This window comes from Trichoplusia ni, chromosome 25 (genome assembly GCF_003590095.1).
Source record: "Trichoplusia ni isolate ovarian cell line Hi5 chromosome 25, tn1, whole genome shotgun sequence".
In the NCBI taxonomy this organism is placed as follows: domain Eukaryota; kingdom Metazoa; phylum Arthropoda; class Insecta; order Lepidoptera; family Noctuidae; genus Trichoplusia; species Trichoplusia ni.
This window is the reverse complement of record NC_039502.1, coordinates 833,382-849,685: the sequence shown is the minus strand read 5'-3', so window position 1 is coordinate 849,685 and position 16,304 is coordinate 833,382. Positions and strand designations below refer to the sequence as shown.

Here is a 16,304-nt window from a genome sequence, read left to right as displayed (position 1 = left end):
TTTATCTGTAATAATTAAGGGTGGAGGTGTTACATATGATTATAAATATTTGTGTTGTCTGTGGTTAAGTGAGGAGCGACGCGCCAGATTTGGAATGGCGGGAATTGAAAATATAAGCTTGAACTATGCAAACGTCTATTATTTATCAGTATGCAGTCGCTCTGTAAAGAGGTAACAACGTTCTTTCAACTCTTGGCCTGTTTTCTACTTATTTTCTGTCATTCAAAGTCTGATTCAATTGTCAATTTTGGACCATGGTAGAATTTTACCTTCATAAGAAATTTTTGTGACACTTTTCATATTTGTTATAAAATCAATAAAACGAAAAAAAAATGAATTCTATAGCGAAGATATTATTCATGTGTTTATTCTATCAAGCGGCGGCGTTAATTCCACCAAAGTTTCAATGGAAAACTTTGGACTTTGCTTGGCCAGGTTCTGAAAGGCAGTCTGCTATGAGCAATGGGACTTACATAGCCGAAAACAACATGCCGACAGGGATAGCCAGGTGGAAGGATAAGTTATTCATAACTATTCCACGTTGGAAAAAAGGTAAGTGTAAACCAAATTTTATGAAGCATATTTCATAGGGATTAGAAGACTGACAATCGTTCTAGAAAGAGCAAATAATAAAGGTTTTTTCAGTATTCTTTAAATGACCTCATAAAATATACTTGTTTATAGTACCTAAAAGGTGGCATAGGATATTATGGACAATACCTACTGATCACGACCATGCGTTTCACAGGAATACCGTCGTCTTTAAATTTCGTTTACTTGAATGACTCACAAAACGCACCTCTTCATCCTTACCCCAACTGGGAAGAGGGATGCCTGACTTCAAACGGGGCTGCGGCATCTAACAGGACTGTGGTCTCCACCTTTAGGGTGCACGTGGACAGATGCAATCGTCTGTGGGTTGTGGATAACGGAGTCACCGAAATGTCAAGTAAACTAGATTATTGCTTTCTTACCATTTTGTAGCAATTTACCAATGTTTTATGTCTTTACTGTAATAACATTCTACACTCGCGATAGTTTACGTTACACGGGTTACACCATTGTTGTAGAACATTTGCGTGGCTGATAGAGTAGGTGCGTAGTAAAATAAGATTTTGGTCGATTCCCGGGGAGGATTTAATGATTATTTGTTACGACCTGCCGCAACCGTAAGGTCTGGCCTGCGGATGGCAGGGAGGGCACCCTGTTACCCGATTAGCGCGTACGGACGCGTCCGTCCATAGAAGTAGTGAGATGGGTTTCTTATAACAAACTTAAGAATAGGAGTCCAAAAGGACTCACACCAGCCAGAGTCGTGCAGATACGGCTCTAGCCCAGGCAATTTAATTGGCCCGTCATTTGCATTTTAATAAACATTTTATCTGTGTTTCTATCCTCCTAACTTGCATTTTCCATGAATACAACAGAGGATGTAAGACAAATAACGCAGCCGTCTATCCTCGTGTTCGACTTGAAGACGGACGCGCTGCTGAAGAAGTATGTCTTCAAAGACGACGTGCTACGGGACTCCTCCGTGTTGACTAGCATTGTGCGTACTGTTATTGTAACCTAAGTAGAGGAGACTATTTGTATGGTATGGATATTGGCAGTCGATAATTTAGCATAGGCCTACAAAAGGTTGCAACCCCTGACCCAAGTCACTATTAAGCATAAACAATTAAACCATAAGAAATAAATGAGATTAATATGATTAGTAGAAGAAACTTTCTAAATGTATCTATTGGCCGGTGGCATACGATCCGATAGTTTTACGTGCAAGCATTTTTGGTGAAAAAGATATTTGATAACAGTTCTTTCAAACGCGTTACGCTCCTACTAAATAGACTATAGCTTGAATTTGAAAATACAAAACCCTTTTTCGTCTCTTTCATTTCATGTACTGTCTCTTGCAGGCGGTTGAAATAGTAGGCAAGGAGTGTGCTAAAGGCAACGCCTTCGCTTACATAACCGATATGGGGTCGAATGCTATACTCGTCTACAGTATGAAGGATGACGACGCTTGGCGTGTCGAGAACCATTACTTCCATTTTGACCCCCACGCTGGGGTCTACAAAGTTGGGGGTATTGACTTTTACTGGAGCGATGGTGTATCCTCTGGTACTTTGTCGCAACCGAAAAAGGACGGGTAAGTGGAATCACTTTGAAATTACACTTTTTTATTTTATTTTTATACAGCCGGTTTTTGATCCCACAGCTGGGCATAGGCCTCCCCTTTTCTCTTCCAAATTTCTCTATTCTTTGCTTTTTACACTTACGTGTAAAAAATATTAATGATGTGTTAGTTATATTAAGTGCCATAGTTATAATGTGCCATACATTGCTAAAATTTTGCCCTTTCAAAGCTTATTTAGGTAATACCAATTAGTATACGTCCTCTTTTTTTAGGTATTGCGATTTGTATCTTCACCCGACGTCAAGTACGAAGCAGTTTAGGATGTCGACGAAATTGTTGAGAGACAAGGACGCACCCAAAGAGGATATATTCAACGGAGTAGAGGTATACATTGGCTCCAGTAAAAAAATATTTCATGGGCAATTTATAAGTATCATGTCTGATCTTCTTCGGTCAAGGATAAATACCTACGATTTAAGGAGTATTTTTTTTTTGACATTTTAGATAATCGGAGATAGAGGCCCCAAATCCCAAGCAACTGCCTGCGACATAGATCCAGCAACCAATGTACTATTTTACACGCAGGTTTGTAAAATGCAGTTAAACCAATTCTGTTTGATTCGTGTTCAAGGGGAAATCTACTTTCTCTCCAGTTCTCTCTGCTTTCAACTCTAGCTACGAAATAAATACCTGAATAATTGTTAAAACGTATTTCCTTCTAAGCTCAAATCAATTATCTCTATTCACTAGGTATGCAAAAACGGTTTGGGATGTTGGAACATTGACAAACAGTTTAACGAAGAGAACACGCCGCTTATTCTCAGCGACTGTACCTTAATGGAATTTCCCAACGACGTTAAAGTATGTATTATGTTATTTTACACAAGTATATCTATTTTTAAAATACTCTACATAACATATTTGCGTCTTAATTTATCCTTCTGTAAGGCTTCATGTTAATTGATGCTAAATACCATTTAGTGTTGCTATTTATGATGATTTGAGGGGCAATAATATTTGTTATTTGATCACAAGGTGTAAAATCATGTGATATGCTTTCATTAACAGACGTTATTTTTGGAAATAGGAAAGTGGTTATTCTTTGAAAAGCTACCTATTGTAGAAGGGCGAAATTTATAAGTCTTTTATTAATTTTGTATTTTTCCTATCCTTCCTATGAGTTAATTATTATATTATCACAATTTATCCCGTATCTATACTACGCACAAGGCAATTTCACATCAAGGAACACTAAAATAAAGTTGATTTTTCAATGTCAGAAGCTGAATTGCTTTTTCAATTGCAGGCAGACCGAGAAGGCAATCTCTGGATACTGAGCGACAGACAATCCAGGTTCCTTTACGAAGCGATGGACTTTGACCAAGTCAACTTCAGGGTTCTGACGTCACCCACCTCGACGCTCATTCAAGGGACTGCGTGCGAGAAGAAATCCATTTTCAGTATGTTTAGCTAGTAACATCTTTCTAAATCTTAGCCAAAAATTCTAGTACCTCAAAATACACATAACATGATGAAAATGGTAGATTTTAAAGTATCTTCAAAGACAAATCCGAGTTCAAAGGGTTGAATGTAAAGTTCAAGCTACAATGAACTCTATGCAAATCATTTTAAGACTGTAATGTCCACTCGCTTGATTTAATCTATTCCGTTTTCAGGTCGACTCAGCGGCTCGGTCGGCAAGGTTTGTTGAAGACTGTTTTAAGATGTTTGCAACGAAGGGTAACAATCAGTTATATTTTAAGTATATTCGTGAATTAAACTTAAATGAAGACTCAAATGTGTGTGAATTTAATTGTTTTTAAGAGAAATTACGATCACGATCATTCGTTATTTAAAGTTACGAAAAGTGGTTTAATTAACTTTTTATAGATCAACAGTAACTGAGTGTTATTATTGTTTTAGGAACTGAAGTCAATTTTAATAAGGGCAATAAAGGGAAAAATCCTTCCCCTAGTATACCAGTAGAGCTAAACAGAAGCCCTCCTGTCAGGAAGACAACGGTGACAAAGAAAACACACAAAACAATTTTATTTTTTTATTTAAATATACAACATGGTAGTTATAACTATGTAATTAAATAAGTCTATGTGATTGAATAATTCATAATTAAATCATAATTTTTGCAAGTGACCGTCGATTCCGTTTGATTTCGTTCACATTGTCAGTCTTTTCGCTAATTATTAGAATTGAACCGACCTACTGTAATGGACTTAGAAATGTAAGCACCTACTGACTAATTGTAAAGTGAAGTTTAGAGTCCCGTGGACATGGAAACTGATGGACAGGTGTGACTGTGTGACATGATGTTAATTAAACGTATAGTAATATCCTTTATGAGGCGACGACAGATAAACTACTTGAAGTTGATACACCTTCCCGACTCTGAAAAACTTCATTTTTAAAGCGCAACACTGGATAGACCAAGTTGTCACTACGGCCGTTTTTATAGACTTGATAGAAAAGGTTTTATTCAACGTTTTTTGTACTGAGGTCGGACATTATATTATGAATGCAGCTGCGTGGTTAAATATGGATTGTATTGCTGCTTTCTTGGAGAAAGTTATTTATTTTCATGCATAATAATGGTAGTATTGAGAACTGTGTGTCAAAAAACGTTGACAGCTTTTGTGAGGCGGATTCATAATTATTTATTTGATAACGTTTTACTCAACCAGTTCTCTCGTTTACTCGCTGCGTCAGCTCATGACTAAGAACTCCGGCGGGGTCCGAAACCAGTGGCGATCCCGAAAAAAACGCATGACCTAAACAGTTATTAAATAAATAATTACGTTGTATAAAACTTTAGCTAGGATGTAGTTTCCTCACATTTAGAAATACAATTCGATATTAATGAGCACGATAACACATACATGTTTCAATACTCCCTTACAACTGATATATTGATATGACAAAACATTGTGTCTAACCGCGTCATTATATTGATACAAACCTCAGGATATTACTATTAAATATAGAATGATATTGCTCTAAATACGTACTACAGTAGCATACAAAATGTAGAATCTAACTGGACATTATTAGAATATAGTTTTCTCTAGATATTTTTGACAGTATTATTTAACAATCATTGTCGTAAACGATGAAAATCTTTCCTTGCAAATTCTACACAGAGAAATTCCTGAATTTATAATAATATGTTTGTTTATATGTTTAGGTAATAAATATGTTGCAGGCTGGGATCTCATACCCTTTTGGGTACGTTTTACTTTGCAATATTAATGGGAAAAGGCGTGTTGTAATTATCGACAGACAATGAGCACATTAGAAATAGCGACAAGTTTACGCACTCTATATGCCAATCAATTAATGTTGTAATCAAGTGTAAACGGGACCGTTCCTAGAACCGTTTAGATCAGTAATAGTACTAGCAAGGTCTTATTAAAGGATGTCTGTCGATAACGTTATGTAATAGCTTATTCTTGTACAAGAAAGCCAGTAATTCATTGCTCACTGCATCAATTCACTCAGAATGCTTTACAAAACATTTCACCTACGTTTTTATATTTGAAAAATCCCCTTAATTGCGAATAACTTATGTTATATTGTAACATTGTATCATAAAACACTTGTGTTATTTGTAATGTTTGCAAAAATCAATGGTGTCTGAAGAAAATTATGAAATTTTGCATATTTTACAATTTCCTATAACCTTATCTCACAACGCTACAGCTGCCGACTAAAACCAACTATCCACTATAATAACATTTCCTTTTCATAATACTCGTTAAATTCGCAACTTTTATCCTAACGCCGTTCATTGACTTTTAGGCTGGTTTACATTGGGCAAGTAACTGGCGCCAGTAACTCGAAGGAAACTTGACTCTAAACAATTCGTTAGAATGTATTTTAAGTCAGTAATGATGCGATCGATTTATACTTTTCTTGATGTCAGTCAGTTACTTGACCGATGTAAAGGATCCTTTAAACATACTTATTTAATTAATTTCTAAGTCCATATCTGGCTCGTATGGTGCGTACGCGTGTTCTAAACGAACAGAATGATAAAGCGTTGCAATTTCAATAATAACACTATTTACAAGTATTTATTGCTGAATCATCTATCATAGGCCATAAGATTGAGAATTTACAAAGAAGTATGCATTATAAAATAAAACTTAATAAAAATAGTGATGTGCACACATTTGTTGTAAAAATGTATCGAGGAAATTGCGAACCGCTAATATATAGGGTGTTCAGAATCTAGTCGTTACTAAAGAATATTTCCACCAATTTAGTCGACACATTCCAAAGATACAACCACATAGTCTTGATTACATAACAATATGTTGAGTATTTTCTCCCATTCACGTTAGTTTTGCATATTTTTGACTTACACCCTTAATAACCCTTGCCGTATACAAGTACACAAAAGTTCAAAATTAAATACACAAATAAATCTATATTACGTTTTTTTTTTACATATTTTACATACCTAGCGTGAATGTGTTTTAAGTGTCAATAAAAATCTAAAACTTCGCATAAAAATATAGAAATTAATTTACTATGTGATTGTATACTTCCAATCCAAATCTGATTTTATACCATACGATATTACCAAAAATCCATCTACGATTGTATGACATCGTATCAAAATAATTAAAATGGATGCGTAAATACGCACAAGTGCTGCCAAATACGCAGTTATTTATACTATGTAAGTATTTAAATAATCCATCTACGTATGGCGTATGGTGTAAAAATCATGATCCAAAAGTATGCACAACATCGAAACCGTAAAAATTATGGCAAAAGAGACTTATCGGTCCAGCATTCTCATTTCTAAACATAAAACGACGCCACTCTTCGGCAATGTTCGTAACTAATCGTTTCTTAGAAAAGGACAACACTACAATCTGTCTCATATTGACGAAAATACCCGAACACCCCCGAAGTGCAGTGACGTCAGTAGAGTGCGTCACTGTGTGAACGTTGTCCTACCCTACAAGGTCCGTTTTGCTGTGACGAAGGAATTTCTACCTTAATTCAATAGTCCAAGGTTGTTTGTTGAGAAGATTATCTAGAGTTTTCGGCGGTTTCTCCGTTTTTATGTTGGGGCGTTGTCTTGCTTGTGCTGAGACGTTTCCTGAGGGGCATCGTGAACTCCCAACCATCCTCGCCTTTGGGACTGAACAGCTGTAACAAAATAGGAGTTATTACTTTACAAGTATGAATTCAGGAAGGTGGCAAAATTAGTATAAATGAGATCAGATCAGAGACCCACTGCGAATTATGTTTTGATCTACTGTAAGCACCTTCCCAGTGGAATTTTCCGAAACTACGACCAAGGTACACAAAGGGTAAGGGAAGGAATATGGGTAGGTTTTACTTAATAGAAGTCCGAAAATGCGGGTTTGAGCGTTTTCCCATCCGAAAAAGCATTTTTAATTCTTTTCAATAGGAAAGGGAGGAACAAATGCGCCAAGATCGACGCGAGATCTTGAAAACTAAAATTTGGCGCTGTGTAGCGTGGTATTACTTTATGTATGTTGCAATACAATACTATGAGTTTGAGTTAGTTTACCAGCGTGTTCCACCGCTCGCCGGCGGCCTCGCGCAGCTTGACCTGGTCGCGCTGCGCCTGCTCGACGGCGCGCTTGGCGGCGGTGGCGGCGTCGCAGTCGGCGGCGCGCAGCGCGCACGTGACGTGGCGCCACACGCGCCGCGACTCGTGCGCCGCCTGCCGCGACACCGGCGCCACGCGCTTGCGCCGCGGCTTCATGCTCGACACCTCGAACAGGACCTCCGAGCGCTAAGGGTAACAAATACGAATGATTAAATATCGATTGCTACGGAAAGAGCGGCGCGTAGCGGCAAGAAAACGTGACTGAATGCCACTGTGAAAGTCCAACTACCGTGTGGCATCTCTGAGCAATGCAGTGTGCTTGAGTAGTCGATCATAATCGAATCGTGAGTTTTCCTGGCACTGAACTCTTTGCCTTAAATATCTAGGAACTTGTTGGTCACGTTGATAAGATTTCAAATTACTTGTATTATTTTGTACCACACCGCACTGCCGCGTGCCTCCTGTTCGAATACTAAAGCAATCTTATAGAGATCAAGTCATTCCAACTGTTGTAATTCAACCAATGTTTTTTACATAACAAGGTCCATTGCACATTATCCTACTAGCGTAAACTCTGAACCTAAAAATTAAATTTCATAAAGTTGGTATTTGTTCACACTCACCCCGGAATCCGTCCATCTGCCATCCATCCTAGAGTTCCATTCTCCCTGCGCAGTATAGTACGGTTTCTTGTCGCTGCTCGCGAACACTTCGCAGGTGACGCGATGTTTCTTGCCGCCGTAGAACGGCTTCGTAAGGAACTCGACATTCGCCTTGTGGCCCGTTTGAACGCACTCGATGACCACAGACCCGCCGAGCTCTATCCAGGGGACCGTGAGGATCGATCTGTGGGGGAACAATTGTTTAATAATTTTTAGACAAGATCTTAGAAATTTATGAGTTTTTTAGTTCAAATAATTTAATAATAAATAACAAATGTCTTTGTTATTGGAGTAGCACTCTTATATTCCGCTAAGAAGTGATAAATTTAAATGTAATTAAGATCTTCATAGTAGGCTTTGTCTTTTTGCAATCAGTTCTTACTGGTCATTCCAAACTTAGTAATTTTGCTAACCATTTTCTTATCTGATAAGAAAGAAGAAACACCTTAAATTATAAATAAAACACAATAATCTCTTGAACCAACCTGCCATAACCATTAGGGAATGTAAGCGTATATTCTTCACCGGTGTCCAACAGCGTGACGGTTCCTTTCCCTATATTATGTACTCCGATGGACAGTCCAAGGAACTTGCTCTTGGTCCAGACCCAGGCCTCAAACTGTATGCGCTTGTTGACGTGTTCCGCGTAGAATGCGGAGATGGGGGGGTGGTGGGAGACCTGCTCCGCTACGAAGGAGAGCTGGTCCGGGGTGCACCAGGGCACTGGACCGTCGCCTACTTCTTGCTGTGGAACAAGATATTTACCTATTATAAAATAATGTCTCGGATTTTTGTTTGACCAAATGCCACTTGATTTAAGTTTAAAATCTTGCTCTATTTGTAACGGCATATTCAAATAGCCTTTTTTTAATATCGGTGTGCTTTTTCAAACACTTCCTATTTTTTATTTGAGACCAAAATTTAATCCTTTGTAATATACTTTTGGGGCGCACATGTCCAGAAAGCGCAAAATATAGAACGGTCTGAAAAAGAACTTCTCTTAACAACTTACTGAAATGTTTTAGACTAGGTGCTCTTAAAATAGTAAAAGCACTTTACGAAGCATTCACCATTCATTGTACGCGTCTGCCTTCCACAACGACGCAATATCTTACAAAATTTTTGAACATAGGTTGATATATCCTCTTTACCTTATCATTAGAAGTGGTCTCGGTCGCTCCGTCGAGGTCCCAGTGACAGCGGAACACCTCTCCCAGGATTGGGTTGTACGGTTTCTTGGCGACCTGCGACTTGCGGCCCGCGTGGTACGAGCTCAGGTACCAGCGGACCACTTGCACCATACGGTCCCGAGGTGTCGGTTGGTCTACTATCCTGAAGAGATTAGAACAATAGTTTTAGTTTAATATAAATTATCCATATAGGGATTAGAGGGGACTTAACACATCACTTGCGTTTCAGTTTTATTCTTCAAGTGGCACTGTTAGCTAAACACATAATAAAAACATGAATACGAATGAATTGAGCGTCATAACGTGTGAAAATCTCTGAACCGCTGGTTTAAGGCAAATAATGTTGACCCTGCACCTCTTATATGTTTTACATGTCATTGCATTCGTATTCAACGTATAAATGCACCGTTAAACTCACTTAACAAATTGATCCGGATGAGCGAAGGAGTCTGCATACATCTCTAGTAGCGATCGCCTTTCTAAGATAAATGTTGGCAATACAACCTGAAAAATAACGAAAAAAAGGAATTGCTGATCAGTACACGTAAGAAATATTTTTCATTTATTTGTCAGAAATCAGATTCTAAAGTAACTTTGCAAAGTTGATAACAATACCTGCAAATAAAAGCTTTTACTTCACATGGCTTTACAATAAATGCCGGGTGTTGGTGCAAACTAACATAATAATCATCATCATTTCCCTGGGATAAGGGTATCCCAATTAATATTTGGGGTCAGCGCAACATGTCTTCTTCCATGCCTTTCTATCTGACGTCATTCCACAAGAAACACTCTTTGCAGCCATATCGTCTTTCACACAATCCATCCATCGTTTCCTTGGTCGTCCTCTACCCCTATATCCATCCACATCCATACTCAACACCTTCCTCACCACATGATTTCACCATGACAGCCGGTTGGCACTAACATACTAACCTAACATAATAATATTACATCAAATTCGCTGTCAAACAGACAGATATCTCCTTCTTATTACCCGACGCAAGGAAATACTTACACCTACTTTTTTACAACCTACATGCATGCGGGTCACACCGCCGGCAACACCCAGTTACCTTAGTGAGATCCATCCCAATCTTGACTTGCGACAGGAGGTGCGTGACCACGGAGCCATGGTTCTCCATGGACCCGAGGTCGCTGTCCGACTCATCCTCGTATAAAGCTGTTAACAATAATATTTCTTTCATAAGTTATGAGAAGTTCAGAACGAAGGGATATAGCCATATTAGTGTCGATAGCTCGAATTTGATGGTTGATATGTAGAATACCACGGTTGTAATTCAATTGGCCGGATTGATTTATTTAATTTGATAAGGTGTTAAAGGTTCGCAAATATATTTCAATATACTAGTTTAAAAAAAAGTTGATATATAAAACAAGCGTGTTAGAATATTCTATCGATTAACCAAAGATTGCCAAGGAAAAAAATAAGGTACTTATTAAATAAAAAAAATCGGAGTTGTGCACGAAGGACTTAAATCTCTTTATATGGAAAACAAGTCATTTTACCATATTACTCGTATCCTGATACTATCATAACCCGAAAATCTGTTAACAACGTAAAACCATTATAAAAATAAAATACTTCGCTCAATTAACCCGGCATCATTAACGTATATAAGATACGGCCATTTAGCGCCAGCCAATGATATTTGGTATGACACAAAAGACTCGCTCCCATACCCTTACAATTTTAAATTGGAATCGCGCCAGAAAACGGCGAAGGCAGAGCCTCTATCATAACGTAACTTAAAACTGACGTCGAATAACAGACTATCAGCCCACATCGTATGCCTAAAGGGAGTCGTGTTACAGTAGAAATATATTTTTGGCCATAAAACTATTAGTATCAGCAGTTTTAGTTTTTAAGAATCAACAGCGTTTATAGACAAGTTACGTTCCTCCGAGCGCTAACGCTGACGAATCGCTTATATGTCTGGAACTGAAAAATTAAAGTCACGCCACTCGTCTAAAAGGTATGTCACAAAGATTTCTTTCTATTCTGGTGTGTCGTTTCGGCTGACTTGTTACCCAATTATTTTTTTAGACCATGCAGAGGCGCATAAATATAATAAATTATAAAACAATACCAGCACGTCTATTTAGGATCAACAGTAACAATATTACTCAAGTTTAAAGACCGATGAGCAGCGCACATTGTATGGTAATCGACCGAAACCCTTAAAATACTGAGTCAACACGAGTACATAGTAAAATGTTACTTAGGCGTCGTGACGGAAAACACTCTGTGTATCAAAACGTGTTGTTATGCACGTATAACTCCGTCCTTGTGAGAAAGGTGTAACCTACAACTAAACGCAGTCATGCTCGAAATAGGGTTTTGGGTGTAACATTAAGGTATTACATTCAATATGCCAAGACGTGAGTATTTTTGAAAACGTAATATAAGGGCAAGTCACGATATATGTATTATAACTTACTCTTTTTAAGCCACGATGCAAAAACATGTTGTAAGTTTGACGTGTCTGTTTGCCTGACTGTGGCAGCACAAATCTCCAACAGATTAAGCGATTTCAGTTTACTTTGTTTTGTACTAATGTTGAATTATGTACGAGTGTTTTAGAGTGCTAATGTTTGATCAAAATCGGGGCCATTTCAAGGTTGTTAGGTGAAAGTTATTAGTGTCCGGAGTTTTATAATTATTAATTTTATTTTGTTTCTATAAAACTAATAAGTAGTTAATATTTTTAAAAGCTTTAATATTAATATCGACTAGTGACTCAAGTTAGTACCAGTTTTTATGTGCAGTGGGGTGAGTTTATCAATGTATGAAACATAAGGTCAGCCTTGGACTGGTACTTAGAACTTCAGAATCGATAGACCCACCTAGTTCAATGTGAATATCGCGATGGCCTTACTCTTTGTAACACTGGTTTGCATGTCAAATACGATAATTATTACATGCAGAAAGGCAGCGTAATTACAAACATTGTAGGTTTAATTTGAGTTCTCTACTTTATAACATCGCGTGTTTGTATGCTTGTTTGTCCAGGCTGATCTTCAACACGGATAAACGGATGTCATAGCAATTTTGAAGAAACGTAGGTACGATTATCAGGAGTGACATAGGCTATTGGTAATGTAGAATTTGTTGATTGTAGCTACGCGTATGATGGAAGCAAGCTGTTTCGCTGTTCTTCATAAAGTTGGACTCACCGTCGAAACTGGCGAGGTTTGTGTCGGGAGGGCCGTTGCATGCTGACTGGGGTGTGATTTGATTGGACTCACCGTCGTAGTCTATCTCGCCGTCGCGTGTGCGGGGCAGGTCGACGGCGGGCTGCGCCGAGTCCTGCTCGGGCGCGCCCTCCGTCGGGCACGTGCGGCTAGCGCTATAACAATACATAATATACAAGTTTAGTATAAATTACGCATAGTTCTAAATAGTTGCTTCAAACGTGTTTATATGACAAGAAAATATCTGCTGGCCAAATCTCAACCTTTAGTTTTATCATGCAAGTTCTACTTCTGAACAGAAATCAAATGTAAACCGACCTAAATGTACTTCTGAATGATGAGATAAAAAATAGTTGAATGTTGTGACTGGCCATGTCTTTCTACCTACATTATAATGCTGTTATAAATAAAAAACGGAAAAGGAAAAATACATGAGCATAGCCCTCGCCTAAGGCTGGTATCGTGTTTGTCGTATATTTGGGGAAACATTGTCATGTAACAGGCACACTACAACAATATGAAAACTTCTAATTAATTGGACATATTTCCTTTCCTTTAGTCATATTTTACTAGAACAATTTACATGAAAAAAAACGTAAGCCTGTGCCAAGAAAAGATCATAAAATAGTAATTTCGTAGCTTCTGCTATCACTCATATTAAAAATATAAAAGAACTACTAGTGGACTAGCATTGTGGGTAAAGATTTATATTTTAATAGAGAAGGAATACACGAAAAATTTAATTTTGATGAAAAAGGGTCCTTGAGTGTTTGACGAGGATACAGGAACGAGTATATCGGAAATAAAAATGTAATAAGACAGGCAAGAATAAAAAATAAAGGATTCTTAAAAGAATTGCGGGTCTCTAGGGAAAGGAAGGGTATAGCCAAATTTATATCTATAAAGTTATATATTATTAAGGTGCGTATAGAATAACATAATGATAGTTCGTGAAAGATATGTACTATTAAAGTCATTCTTTTTGGGGTACAGCATATACATTTACGTAGTATAAAACAAATCTAATAAAAGTATGTGAGCAAGCGTTAATCAAAATGTACGAAAATTAAGGTTTAACACGCCATAAAAATTAGCACTAACGTAAAAACACATATTCAATATGTTATATAGGTTAATGGGCTATATAAGAGGAAATATCCTTTTTACTTAACTGCTTTTTATTTTAACGATTTATCGTAAATTTTTAAGTAGTTCCAAGATCCAAAGTGGTGTAAAACACGACATTATTGCATGTAACAACCGCTCAAATTGAAAAAAAAAACACTTTAACATTTACCATTTGAAAGATAGTCAAATAACATTCAATGTTATAACAATATCTAATATTCAAATTTCAAAACTATGTATTTTACACTAAATCGTATTTAAAACATATTTATATTTAAACTATATTACACTAAATATAATTTTGTGTAATATAGATTACACAAAATTATATTTATTATTATAATTAATTATCTTTAATTATATTTTGTGTAATATAGATTACACAAAATTATATTTAGTGTAATATAGTTTAACAAAATAAGCATTATGATTATATTATTTTCAAAGCGTTAAAACAGACATCTCCATCCCTGCTAAAGTCGGGAAGCATACCCAGAAAGCTTTTTTTCCTAAAATAATTAAGTGAGAGTGTGTCTTTTCAAAATCACAATCACGTAATAGTCTTACTTTAGCCCAAGTATTACGATTCCATAGGTACGTTTACGTAAGGTTATGTATTGTGTAGTCCATATCGAATTCGGCAGCCATATACAAAGACAGTTGGTTGAATTTATGCGTCCCAGAGGAATTGCCTAGTTTCCAATTTATTGTTATACATAAGGGATGCTTCAGGACATTCGGGTGCGTTGTTTGAATAGAGGCATAAACTATGATTGTTTATTTATTTGTAGGTAAAGGAAATTTCAGCCCCATTTCAGTTACTATTGGACACTTTTAAATCGTATACGCTTTTCTTCAAAGCTTGATTGCAGCGGAGAGGAAATAAGCATACCTATACAAGCAATTAAGAGATAAAATTAAAAAAAGGGAAACCTCCAAATAGAAAAATCTTTGATGCCCCGCTTATTTTCAATGGCTCAAAGGATTATTATCAAGCATGTCTTGGAACACTTGCACATAATCCTCAAACAAAATAAACCAAATTAATGTCGCTCAATCCTTTCGGAAACTACGATGCCCCAGACAGACAGACAGAAACTACAACCTCATAACACCCCTCTTTTCGCATCGGGGTTTAAAAACAAGTTCTGTAACAACAAACTGAGGTCGAAAACAAATAAAGGAGAATGTAATAAGAATATATGGCGAGTAAACAATGCAAATACCGCTACAATTAAACGAGTCGATTACAGAAGACTTTATGAATAAAATAAAACGGTCGGATCCGTTTCCGCGACTCATTGCCGACACTTGCATAATACGTGACGTGAAAACTCGTTCGTTTTAAGTATTAATTCGGCGAGAATCCTTTTGTTGTTGTGTTCTCAGAAATCTTTAATACCGTTGATTGCTGATTCGTGCTCATGTGTATTTACATTATGAAATACAGTTTCAATGTAACTTCCTGTAAGCCACTCAAATATTTGAGGTGCTTCAATTGAAATTAATTTTTAAGTTCGGAAATGTTTTCTTTTACCTAACATTTTAAATTGCTTAACAAGACGTAATGGCCGATAAGAACATGCATTAATCTATGAAATCATGAACAGAAATATAAGAGGTAATAATTTATTTATGTGCAGCTTAAATCGCCATATAAATAGTCCACATCAGGCAGTATATAGCCTAACGAATATATGTTGGGAAAGGTCCAAATCTACGTCATAGAAAAGAGGAAAACGAATCCTTTTTTAGACTTTTGACCTAATTATGTACAATAGAACTAAAAAGGGAAAAATTTATAGAAGATAGACCTGTATTAAAATCTATTTTGGGAAGTCTGTAGAGGTACAGCCAGCATCAAAATTGGATTACCACAAATCACATTCACAAAATACCTAAGTACATTTTTATAGCAACTTTCGTGAGAATGATTCATATTTAAAAGGTGCAACGGTTGTCTCATGCGTATTTATCGGGATTGACCGACAGTAGCGGCGCGGCGCCGCGCGGGGTTGCGAGTCAAACTACATTATGTACCTATTGTTGTAAGAGTATTTTTTCTTTTTCCGTGTGTTTTTAATTATTTTTCGGTGCCGATTATATATTTGATGTCTGTGTCTTCTACTGTTTTCCAATTTACATAACTATTTTGTGTCGCATTTAGGCAGGTAACTTAACCTTGCTATAATCCAATAATATTATGTTACTTATAGCCACAAGGATAAACTCGGTTTAAACGAGTTTGAGGCGTTTTGAGTTAATACGTATGGTATTATAAACAAGTTTTTAATTTATTCGTCTATAAAAAAATACTTTATATTCTATCAATTGATTCATGTTATGTTTGTATGATGATATTTTAGTTG

The 16,304-nt window shown here is 36.8% G+C and overlaps 2 protein-coding genes across 6 annotated transcripts in view; one reads left to right on the top strand and one right to left on the bottom strand.

The window, feature by feature from the left end:
• The first annotated feature begins 102 nt into the window (after positions 1-102).
• On the top strand, positions 103-4,147 carry LOC113505358 (L-dopachrome tautomerase yellow-f-like). Of its 3 annotated transcripts, none has more exons than XM_026888013.1 (10): positions 103-552; positions 749-949; positions 1,428-1,549; positions 1,914-2,146; positions 2,407-2,518; positions 2,639-2,719; positions 2,885-2,995; positions 3,441-3,594; positions 3,811-3,836; positions 4,058-4,147. In XM_026888013.1, exons 1-10 carry the CDS (start codon positions 333-335, stop codon positions 4,118-4,120), a joined length of 1,323 nt encoding a protein of 440 aa, XP_026743814.1. In that variant the 5' UTR covers positions 103-332; the 3' UTR covers positions 4,121-4,147. The 3 variants fall into 3 exon arrangements, 2 of the variants coding, with proteins under 2 accessions (XP_026743814.1, XP_026743815.1); XR_003401623.1 differs by having other exon boundaries at positions 104-552; positions 3,811-3,896; positions 4,058-4,086; XM_026888014.1 differs by having other exon boundaries at positions 104-552; positions 3,811-3,874; positions 4,058-4,132.
• Positions 4,148-4,272: 125 nt separating this feature from the next.
• Positions 4,273-16,304, bottom strand: part of LOC113505356 (oxysterol-binding protein-related protein 9) — an 82,201-nt gene continuing 70,169 nt past the window's right edge. For 2 of the 3 annotated variants that reach the window (XM_026888010.1, XM_026888012.1), the window contains exons 9-16: positions 12,790-12,962; positions 10,668-10,774; positions 10,010-10,095; positions 9,553-9,733; positions 8,887-9,146; positions 8,363-8,585; positions 7,698-7,925; positions 4,273-7,309 (exon numbers count right to left, since the gene is read on the bottom strand). In XM_026888010.1, the coding sequence (XP_026743811.1) occupies positions 7,190-7,309; positions 7,698-7,925; positions 8,363-8,585; positions 8,887-9,146; positions 9,553-9,733; positions 10,010-10,095; positions 10,668-10,774; positions 12,790-12,962 (1,378 nt within the window). In that variant the 3' untranslated portion in view covers positions 4,273-7,189. The remainder of the gene's footprint in view (positions 7,310-7,697; positions 7,926-8,362; positions 8,586-8,886; positions 9,147-9,552; positions 9,734-10,009; positions 10,096-10,667; positions 10,775-12,789; positions 12,963-16,304) is intronic. The other variant, XM_026888011.1, reaches the window with a different exon arrangement.

Bases quoted from the DNA above. Each gene is read 5' to 3' on its own strand.
- LOC113505358 (XM_026888013.1), top strand. From the start codon at position 333: ATGAATTCTATAGCGAAGATATTATTCATGTGTTTATTCTATCAAGCG. The intron at 1,550-1,913 runs GTGCGTACTGTT...TGTCTCTTGCAG, and splicing joins CCTCCGTGTTGACTAGCATT to GCGGTTGAAATAGTAGGCAA. The intron at 2,147-2,406 runs GTAAGTGGAATC...CTCTTTTTTTAG, and splicing joins TCGCAACCGAAAAAGGACGG to GTATTGCGATTTGTATCTTC.